Here is an 11,777-nt window from a genome sequence, read left to right on the forward strand (position 1 = left end):
ATACGTAACACACACACACACACGTATGCATATACATATACACATATGCATATATAAAAGGGTGTGTGTGTGTGTGTGTGTGTGTGTATAACAAGAAACAATGTAGATTATTTTTCACATTATTTGACATAACAAGTGAATATAAATGTGAACATTTTTGCATACATGAGTACTCTCTCCTCTCAAGAATTTGAAACTAGCTAATACATGTGGCTACCAAACGAAATAGAGGAAAACATCTTTAAGAGTTTCCTATGCTAGAAGATAGGCCTAGAGACTAAACCTATCTTCAAACACGTAAAGACTATTCTAGCCTACCCTTGTACTTAATATATGATTTTAAAAACTTGAAGATAAACAAAATGTATGTACACTTGGCAGCATCTGTGACCTTGTCAAAGAAACAATTGGTCAACTACAGGCAAAATTAGCAACACTTCACATGCATTGCATCAATAACTCTTAGAAGGAGAGAAGTAAAGTATAAATCATGGGGAGAGAGGTTCACTACACTATTTGATAAGAATATGTGATTCAAAAGCACTTGCAAAAGTGACATACAATCAACACCAATGATAGACAAGATGAAGGGTAGATACTTGTAGAATATGCTTATTTATTTCTATAAACTATTTCAATAAGCACAAAATCGCTCATAATGCATTGCCTATCATTTTCCACAACTTCAAAATGTAAGCTACATCATCCTTACGTCTTGTCATCATGTATACTTTGTTTTCTCACCCCCCCCCCCCATGTTGCACAAACACATAAAATCATGACTCCAAGGCACCTACTAGCCAAATCTTCTACACATCAAGCTAAATCCAATTTCCTTCAATCTCTTTTACAGGATCGGTTTGAATTCTCTCACTCTACATCAACTTACACCAAGCAATATTTCCTTTCAACTCTCGTTTCATTTGTCTCCATATATAATAAGTTTGAACTCATCTCCACAGGCAATTCACGTACAAATAAGATTTCCAACATGAACATAGAACTATATAATCCCTTCTTATTACATGGAGGAAGAGCTTCCTCATTGTGTATACAAGATAACAAATAGAGACCTTTTTAATCCTTGGGCTTGGTCACACCATGCACATAGAGAGCAAGTGTACATCATTTCCTAGTTCTAAAGGGATGATAGTATGTGACCATGATTATTTAGCATACTTGGTCACTCATCAAGGTAGCATGCAAATAATTGTTAGAAGAAACCAATGATCAAACAATTTGGATATCTATCAAAGATACGCATGAACAAGTCTGCCTATGGACACTCAATCCTTCACTAGTGAATGATGGTCCTCCACCCAACTCTTGGTGGGTTGAGCGAGAGAGGTGCAACATTGTCGATAGCATTGTCGAGTAGAATAGCAAGCTCTCTACTTGGGAGAAAAAGAAAGGCATGCCTAGCTTGATGTAGGAAGCATACCCGCCCTGGAAAATGCAAGCCAGGTGAAATGTATCTCCTAAGGATAGAAAGGTGCCTTACCACATCCAATAGGATAGAATGGGTGAGGAAGGATTATTACCATTTCCATTTGGGAATTGGGATGATGAGACAATGGGTTGTAAATGGACCTCAATTTATCACATGGTTTCCTCATTTTGATGGGAGCACAATTGCTTGAGGCCTAACTAGGTATGAAGGTATGATTGAATGCACAAGTAGCAATGGGCTAAGTTAATTTCCTACTTAATCTTTAGTTATTTATCACCACCAGGGCTGCTAGTTCTAATGGCAGTGCTCCTGATTATCTGCAAATATGAATCAAAATGATTAAAATCCAAATGAGGAGGGGACTCTAATGGTTCTTCTAAGGTTTAGAGGATTGGAAAGAAGGATTAAATGGGCTTTGTACCTTCCGTAGCATGGTGTTCTCTTGCTGTAGAGTGGACACCTTCTCATCTAGCTCAGCATTCTTCTGTTCCAACTCTTTGGTTCTGGCTTCTAAGTCACTAAGGTAAGCCTTCTTCCTCTCCCTTGCTTGCTGGGCCGACACTCTATTCCTCAACAGTCTGTTGGCAAAGGCAAGGCAAAACAAATGAATAAATCAAACACAAGCGCACGCTAAGATTAAATCAACCAAATAATTCCTTCTAAACCAAGATACTCCTTGGCACTGCCTGAATAGCAGGCTATTGTATAGTGCTAATTAAAGGATAGATTCACGAATTAATTAAGCTATTGCAGAATGCTAATTGAGAAGAAGATTCACTAATCGAGAGATACCTTTCGAGTTAAGCTAGAAAGAATTTGAATAATTTTGAATAATTTAGCACTGAGAGAGATCAAAGAATGCGCACCTTTTCAACCTCTTGTGTTCTTTCTCAGCAGGCAAGGCGTTTCTTTTCCTGCCGCCTTGATTCTTCCCGGATCCGCCTACCGACGAGGAGGCTCTTCCGGCCATCTCTGGAACCTTTCTAACATCGGAATCACTGTCATCCCCTGCACAGAAACTCAACAACAAACGAAAAAAAAAAGAGGAGAAATGGATGATTAGTGAGACTAATGAGGGTTACGCACAACACTATCGTCAAGCAGCTCAAATCTGTGCACTAAGAAAATTACAGAGGTTCCTCACCCTCCTTGCTGAGCTCCGTGGAGGCCGTGATCTCCATGAGCACAGGCTTCTCTTCACTCACAAGAGGGGAGCTCGCACCCGCAGTCGAAGCCTGCATTTATACTGTGCAGAGGTGGAAACCCTAAATTCTGTCCTTAATCCACTACGTTAACGCATTGTTTAGTAAACTAGACGAAAGCTACCATCTGTGGAGATGAAAAGGAAGGAAACCTAGCTACGCACAGGCGTTTAATCTTTGGTGCGGCAAAGCTTCGCAGCCTGCAGAGAAGCTTTTCGCAACCAAGGCAGCAACGGTGAAGACGACGCTGCCAGACCCACCATAGCCCGAAAAGCTTTTCTACACTATACCCCTCCTTCCTATAATCCTTGGCTTACACAGCCCTGATCCGCTCGCTGACCACCTCTTAATCGTCGGAACATTCGCTAATCCCACCATATCAACACAAACCAGGCTCTTACAGCTCTACGGTGCGCGTGAGCACGAAACTTTAATCACCATAATCACAATTCTAACGCAGGAATCACATGGTTTATCTAAGATGTACTTTCAGGGCGACGTGGAGCACTGCCAGCCATATCCTTTCCGTGCATTTAACACTTCGCGATGCATGCATGCATACATACACTAACTACGTGCATGTCATTGGCTATACAATGTGCGTATATACATCCATACATGGCACCCCATGCATACATGACCCACCACCAACCTTTTTTATCCAACTTGTTTTCGGCCACGTAGCAATCTCCCTGGCTTAAAATCTCCCTTTTGTCTGGCCCTTTTCTGGATTCCCCAACAAAAAGGAGATCCACAATGCACATCTATGGATATTTCAACAATGATAGTTTTCACATTTATGCTCTCCCTCTCCCTCTCCCTCTCTCTCTCTCTCTCTCTCTCTCTCTCTCTCCTTCCTTCCCTTCCTTGGACAGTAAGTCCGTCTTCATACCTTCCATGACCCTGACCCCCACCCCACCCCACCCCTTCAATTTTTTCTACAACCATGATGCGACTTTTTATGACTAGTAGGTATGACTTGATTTTCAATTGAGCCAATATAAATCATGCATGCCTGTGTTGATGATCAAAGTAACTCGTCTAGAAGTCTTCAATGATGCTTTATCGAATTGCTTTAATTTTAACCACAACAAAGCATTAATGCGAACTGCCATGGGAGAAGACCAAAACAAGGTCATGTGGAAGGTGGTTTTTCACATGAGCCAATGCTAGGTATTTCTAACATATTATCAAGTAAGTTATAGAGTAATGTTAGATATAGCGTGATTTTTCTCACAAAATTATCACTACAAGTGTAAGGCCACAAAAAGTCAATCCACAGCAAGGATTGAAAGTGGAGAATGCTTTGTTTCTTTCAACTCTTACTTTCCAACTGTGCTTCTCAAGATGTGAATGCCCTAGGGCATTCATGAACTTTTTCAAGTCTTGCTCGTTACTTCACCATTGGATCCCCCATCTCACCCTATGCTTTTCTATTGGCATTTTACATAGCTAATGCTAAGAAGCAAGTGATGGGATTAGAATTAAATTATCATCTTACCTTGCCATGTTTTGCATCTATGATTCCCCATTGTTTCCTAAAGGCAATAGCAAGAAAGGTTAGAAAAACAGCCCTCCATTATCTCATGTTTTACAAATGATGTTAGGTCTAGGTGGAACATTCTTAATCAAGAACATCTAATGAAGGAGGGTAGGGTGGGGGGTTTTAGATTATTTTGACTGATGGGGATGCCATGTTATAGATATGGTTAGAATTTTTAGTCACCTTGGCTACCTACGTAGGATTGATCCTAGAGTGAAGGATGCTACTGACATGATTCTTTCTAGACTAATACCATGGGATATGCTTTTCTATTGGCATTTTACATAGCTAATGCTAAGAAGCAAGTGATGGGATTAGAATTAAATTATCATCTTACCTTGCCATGTCTTGCATCTATGATTCCCCATTGTTTCCTAAAGGCAATAGCAAGAAAGGTTAGAAAAACAGCCTCCATCATCTCACGTTTTACAAATGATGTTAGGTCTAGGTGGAACATTCTTAATCAAGAACATCTAATGAAGGAGGGTAGGGTGGGGGGTTTTAGATTATTTTGACTGATGTGGATGCCATGTTATAGATATGGTTAGAATTTTTAGTCACCTTGGCTACCTACGTAGGATTGATCCTAGAGTGAAGGATGCTACTGACATGATTCTTTCTAGACTAATACCATGGGATAATGTGGTTCTTTCACTTCACTTACTTGATGTAGTTTTAACTACATTTAGTAACCTGGTAAAAGGTGCACCTAGAATAAACTATTAAATACATGAATGCCTCCTTCTTCAAAGAACTAAGGTACGAAAATGTTTATTGCCTGCCAATATTGGAAGAGGGTTTGCTTGCCTAAAAGGTTTGTTGGGTAAGAATGCTAGTAGTAGAGTGAACGATAGTTGTCGTTCGTAAGAATGCTAGTAGTAGAGTGAACGATAGTTCTCTATTCAAGTACCCCATATGGTAGTCTCATGTAGAAAGAGAGTGAATAATAAATGTGTATAATGTCTAATAGACCTTTGGGATGAGAGAGAATGCATAAGATATGGGGGAGACAGTGTGAGGACCTTTATAACACTTGGATCAAGACCATCTTCATACTTTTGTTGGAGTGACTCTTTAGGAACATCCTCGAGCATACAAAGCATAAGAAGTGATTGCCAAAATCTCTCCGTGTATTGAGAAACAGTATCACGATCTATCATGCGACGGATAAGATTCCATGCTTGACGAGTGTTAAGGTGGAATTGTGGAGGAAGAAAAGTAGACTTGAATTTGTATTGGAATTGATCCCATGTGAGAGGCTTGGTAGGACCTGTGCGAAGTGTGGTCCACCACAATGAAGTGATTCTAGTGTATGATCCACCATAGCTCATCATTTTGCTCAAATTTCAACATGGTATCAGAGCCATGCCTAGAATCAACCAGATTTATGAGCCCATTAGTGAATTAATTAGGATTAGTAGGTAATTAGCAAAAAAAATCAGTTTTTAGTGAGTTTTTCATCTTCCCCTTCACCCCCAGCCAGTGGAGGATCTCTAGCACCTTGCACACATCAAATTAGGGCAAGCCCTTCTAGCATATGGTAGCCACTTCAAAGCTCTTCAATCCTATCCAAACAAAAGCATAAACCGTCAAGCGATGAGGGAGAAATCGCTGTTTTGCTGGGCGCCGTTTTTCTGAGCTATTTTTGACATTACTCCTTGCTCCAATCAAATTGAGCTAATTCCTCCTAGCCCAAGGGGTAATCAAGCATGCTCTACAAGCTAGTGAAGACAGAAATCAATTTCATCAAGTCTACAGAGAGATCCAAGCTCTTCATCAAATCTGCAGGTGACTTTGGTAAAACAGAGATTAAGCTTTCATTATTTGGTCAAATCTTGTGTTTCTTGGCTTAATCCTCTACTAGACTCATTGCTATTGATGCCTTTGAAAGCATTTGAGCTCATTTGAAGTGGAAGACACCAGATCTGGGCTCCCCGCATACTCTGTTTTCTGCACACAAACCAGAGCATTAATTTGCTAATCAGTGATTAATCAATGCTAATCACTGTACTTTGGTGCAATTGAGGGTTCAAATTAACCATTAGGTATCTGATACAGATCCCTAAAGCTTCAGATTGCAATTCGGAGTTGGTTTGATACTCCAACCATCCCGTACAAATTGGTTACCCTTGATTTAATGTAATTTCTGGTAAAATTGTGCTGATAAAATTGTGAAAATCATCATTTTGCATTTAACCCTTGGTTAATGCCTGTAAATCTCACTCAAATTCAAGATTATTCACAGCCAGAGTTGCATTTGGAATGTGCATGAGAATGAATGCTATACGCATTATGTATTGGGCACATTTTATCAGTGTAAAAATGGGAACAGATACTGCCCTTGTCCAGATTAAGGCAAGTGGTAAGACCTCCCGCATAAATTTGGGTTTGCATTGCATAATGATACAAGATAAACATAAAAAGCCCAAAGAAACTGTCAGCAAAACATTGAAACATGTTGCTCAAATGGAGCAAAAAGACCTGACGGACGAGCTCATGGCCCCAGCCATGAAAGAAGAAGAATATCTCTTCCCAAGAAGAGGATCCACACCAAGAAGAAGATCTGAAAGAAGACATGGACACGAGAAGAGAAGCTGCCACGAGAAGAGAAGCTGCCCCGAGAAGACTGAAAGAAGAGACGGACGCATGGAGAGAAGCTGCCACGACAAGAAGACTGAAGAGAAGAGAAGATGTGAGGCTCCAAAGAGTGAGGAGCCATGTGAAAATCTCTGAGAGAGAGAGAGAGAGAGCCCACAACCCAATGTAACCTGCCCCAATAAAGTAAAACCACCTCTGAGCCACCGATGATGTAGGCCACGTGGTAGATGTATGTGTGAGCACTTTAGTCAAGGTCGCGGGCACTTATAGTAGCCTTGGACACATAGAGAGAGAGAGTGTCAAGGACTATGGAGTTTAGGGACTTGAGGCACTGGTCGCGGACTGTCAAGTAAGAAAGAAACTTGATACAGGGTCCAGGTGTGCTGAGATAACTTGAGGGGAGGAATAGACACTGGTGCGGACTACCAAGTAAGGGGAGGCAAACTTGGTATAGGGTCTAGGTGTGCTAGGATTATTCACTTGAGGGGAGGTGTTGAAATATACAAGTGAATAGGGTGTGTGTGGGAACAAGCTCTTGGATAGAGGCTGTAAAAGAGGAGATGTAATTGTGAAAGAACCTGTGAAAAGGTTAGAAGAATCTACTGGGAGAGAATAATGGGTAGCATGAGGGAATTTAGGAGTGTGGAGTTATTCTGGGAGATAATCAGGGAAAAGAGAAGAGGTGGAGAGAATCGGGCAAAAGGTGGAGATATTCTGGGAGTGAATCATGGAGAAATCAATGGGATTAGATGCTTGATGTAAACTCTATAAATTGAGGCATAGCCCTAATGAGAATTTGCTGGTTTTTGAGTATCCATGCCTACATTAATCTATTTGCTAATTATTCACTAATTACATCTTAATTATTTCTTAATCACTTTGTTAATCATGTTGATTCTAGTGTATGATCCACCATAGCTCATCATTTTGCTCAAATTTCAACATGATTAAACTCTTTTTATTGTTTACTCTCTTGATTTTTAGAAAATGGAGTAGATTAGAGATATTACAATTCAAATTGGATTAATTCAAGTCATAAATTGAATGTTAAAATTAAGAAATGGTCAGCCATACAAAGGAGGTTATGGCAAAATTTTCTTAAATTTTGTGGAACTAAAGTTTATCATTAGGTTGTTCTAAAAGAGTAATTTCTTCCGTTTGTGCATTCTAAAAGATTTATTTTTATTTCGAAAGTGTCATTCCCATTAAAATTGAATTTATGCATAGAAAGATGCATAAAAGAATTTCTTTTTATTTCAAAAGAGTTATTCTCATTAATTTTGATTTTATGCATAGAAAGATGCATAAGGGAATTTACTTTTATTTCAAAAGAGTTATTCTCATTAATTTTGATTTTATGCATAGAAAGATGCATAAAGGAATTTATTTTTATTTCAAAAGAGTTATTCTCATTAATTTTGATTTTATGCATAGAAAGATGCATAAAGGAATTTATTTTTATTTCAAAAGATTTATTCTCATTAATTTTGATTTTATGCATAGAAAGATGCACAAGGAATTTTTTTTTTCAAAAGAGTTGTTCTCATTAATTTTGATTTTATGCATAGAAAGATGCTTAAGGAAATTTATTTTTATTTCAAAAAAGTTATTCTCATTAATTTTGATTTTATGCATAGAAAGATGCATAAAGGAATTTATTTTTATTTCAAAAGTGTTATTCCCATCAATTTTGATTTTATGCATAGAGAGGGCAGGGTCCCACACTCGGGGCCTCGCCCCCATAGATATTCGGACAGGTGACTAATTCCTCGATTCTTCCAACCCGAACTCGGAAAAACTTCTCTTGCCTGGAAAGCACGGGCGATTCCACCAGGATAACTTTTCCCTAACGTAGTCAAAAGCCTTAACTAACTGAGTTCATCTAACCGAACCCGTAAGTCCCATAGTCAGATCAGGGAAAAAGACTGTACTTAGATCATAGAGATCAACGCTGTTTTCCTCATTGAGAGGCACAGCCGTTGATTCTTTTCCATAGAACAATTTTTGTCCCGGGATTTACTTCATCTATCGAACTAAACAAAAATTGAGTCTCGATTTACGGATCCATCAGTCCAGCCCCCAGTCCCATAAGTTAGCCAACCGCCCAACCACTGTAGTGATGGGATCCAATTAGGAATTTGGTTAGGTTTTGTCCCGAGTACCAGGGAAAAGAGTTCCCAAGCCCCCTAGCCGGATTTTCAAGCAAATTTAACTCCAGTCACACCACTTACACACCCAATATGAAATTGCCTTTTTCCTAGATTCAAATGTATTTAATTCAGTCATTTAATGAAATCATAGTGTTACTGATCATAAACTTCCAAGTATCCAGTTGAATCTTAATTTCCAATCATTCCTTCATCGGAGTATCTATGGCATCATTAGCAACCAGAATGCTCACCACCTGTTCACTCGAGGGCCTTTTCTATAGTTCCTAGCTCATAGTACCCAGCAGATAATCACTTATAAAAATAAAGATGGAATCCTTGTTGAAGATCAGCAAGATCAACCAAGAGATCCATATAAGAGAGCTATAGACTCATCAGTTGAGGATCATCAGTTGAGGACCAGCAAGGTCAATCAACTACATCCATACTCGGTTTCAGAAAACAACTCTTACTCCTTGTTCCAATATCTTCCACGATGCACATGTGGGTATCTTTGGCGACCCAGAGCCCGAGCACCGTATGGTCAGCACCCTCTAGGATCCTTCGCAGGTCACCTAGCGCTTCACTCATAGACCGCTTCCTTGGTCCCTCATCCACCGTACCAGAAGCTCACCATTTAAATCGAACCGAGGCTGGTCAAGACCTCGACTGACCTTGCTACGCGAGACGTCCTCTATTGACTCTCTGAGTAGTTGCAACTTTATCAATTAGGTCTCCACGACCTTAATCACAAGACGGTCAAAATGCTTCCCCAGCATTCTTGATATAAAACAGTCATTTACAAACAGGTCATAAATACAGTTTCTATAATGAACTCATGTCTTTCCAGATTGTTCCACATCAATCCATATTACTTAACCCAATTCCAAATCATATGTGTATCCATTCTTGACCAAATACATCATTTTTCATCCCATCCCATCAGATTCATTCACTTCACATAACATCCATTCCTATCTTTCTTAATTTACATTAGGTCTCATCACATACATTTCTCATTACATCTCATTCGTTCACATCTTATATTATTCATTCACATTCTGATTCACATGACATCTCATCTCATCCATTCGCTCATATCGGCTTCATATCCATTCACATACATTTTTGCATTCATTATTCCACATACACATCCACATTCGTACATCCACATTCACATCTACATCCATACATCCATTTTCACATCCATATTCATACATCCACATTCACATCTACATCCATACATCCATTTTCACATCCACATTCAGACATCCATATCGATACATCCATTTCCACATCCATATTCATACATCCATATCCACATCCACATTCATACATCCACATCCACATCCACATTCATACATCCACATCGCCATTCACATTCATACATCCACATCCACATCCACATCCACATCCATACATCTATTTTCACATCTACATCAATATTCATACATCCACATTCACATCTACATCCATACATCCACATCCATATCGACATCCATACATCTATATCATACTTTCACATCCGCTTCCATACATACACATCCATATTCATACATCCATATCCACATCCACATCCACATCCATACATCCACATCCACATCTGCACCCATACATTCATTTTCACATCTACATCCATATTCATATATCCACATTCACATCTACATCCATACATCCACATCCATATCCACATCCATACATCTATATCATACATTCACATCCGCATTCACATTCATACATCCACATCCATACATCCATATCCACATTCACACATCCACATTCACATTCACATATATCCACATTCTTACATCCATATCCACATCTGTATCCTTATCCACATTCCATATCTACATTCATACATCCAAAAATATTCAAAATCTAAATAATCTCTCTCTAGAATATTTTCTCTCTCTAGGCCAAAACAGGTAGAAACAAGATCTTTGATATTTTTGAAGAGGGATTTGACTACAGGGGAAGATACTGGACATCCTGAGAGGTTGGGGAGGAATCTTACATTCTACCCCACTTAAAAAACGCGAGATGTCCTCATCTCGCAAAACTAGAGGAGAATTCTTTTTCTTAAGATCCAACTGATTATGGGTTCCTCTTATTTTTTTGTGAACCCAATTAGAATCCTGGGATAAAGATCCCTTATATAAAACTCATTATTAAATAACAATTCACTCAGATCATAACATTCATTATAAAAAATATTTTTATATGATTACGTAATAATTTTATATAAGTAAGTAGTGCTAATTTTATATAAGTAAGTAGTGCTAATCAAGATGAATATTTAAAAAAAGGTTTTAATTTGAGTAAGAAATAATCTATTTTTATCTATTTTATGTGAAACCTTCCAAGCCTAAACAAAAGTCTAACTAGGCTTAGAAAAGCAGGTTAGGTAATGTACCAAACATAGCTGGAGAACCCTTGGGGAGTCACACATGTGGCCAAGTGTTTGACATGTCACCTACACATGGCATTCATTCCACCTAGATGTACCACCTCACTATTGCACCTCATCATTGATAACATGGCATGCCACCTCATCATTGATGACTTGGATGCCACCTTACTATGTCGCCTCATTAGATGCCATGTCACATGGATCAACCTTATCACAATAATGGTCCATTAGACCGAAATTTCTATCTGAATAGTCCTTCATGGAAATTTTTCATTTATGCAGATTTTAATTTGACCTCCTTTAACTTGATCCACTGGGTCAAGTGTTAACAGCAGCAATCTTGCTGGAGTTTTTAACGTCATTCCAGTTATGAACATCATCACAAGTACTCGTCCCATTCATCCTCATTGTGGTTTTGCTCAGCTTA

General features: G+C 38.9%; 1 protein-coding gene across 1 annotated transcript; it reads right to left on the reverse strand.

The window, feature by feature from the left end:
- Window positions 1-983: 983 nt before the first annotated feature.
- On the reverse strand, window positions 984-3,093 carry LOC147603271 (transcription factor HY5-like). Its single transcript, XM_086796769.1, has 4 exons — window positions 2,595-3,093; window positions 2,317-2,458; window positions 1,872-2,028; window positions 984-1,767 (listed from the first exon to the last, which is right to left on the reverse strand). Exons 1-4 carry the CDS (start codon window positions 2,689-2,691, stop codon window positions 1,717-1,719), a joined length of 447 nt encoding a protein of 148 aa, XP_086652895.1. The 5' UTR covers window positions 2,692-3,093; the 3' UTR covers window positions 984-1,716.
- Between the last annotated feature and the right edge of the window lie 8,684 nt (window positions 3,094-11,777).

The sequence above is a fragment of the Cibotium barometz genome, chromosome 64 (assembly GCF_041138505.1).
Source record: "Cibotium barometz isolate CiBa-2024 chromosome 64, ASM4113850v1, whole genome shotgun sequence".
Taxonomy (NCBI): Eukaryota; Viridiplantae; Streptophyta; class Polypodiopsida; order Cyatheales; family Cibotiaceae; genus Cibotium; species Cibotium barometz.

Coding starts and splice junctions, on each gene's coding strand:
- LOC147603271 (XM_086796769.1), bottom strand. CDS start 2,691: ATGCAGGCTTCGACTGCGGGTGCGAGCTCCCCTCTTGTGAGTGAAGAG. Junction 2,459..2,594: donor CACGGAGCTCAGCAAGGAGG/GTGAGGAACCTC, acceptor GTTTCTGTGCAG/GGGATGACAGTGATTCCGAT. Junction 1,768..1,871: donor AGAACACCATGCTACGGAAG/GTACAAAGCCCA, acceptor TCATATTTGCAG/ATAATCAGGAGCACTGCCAT.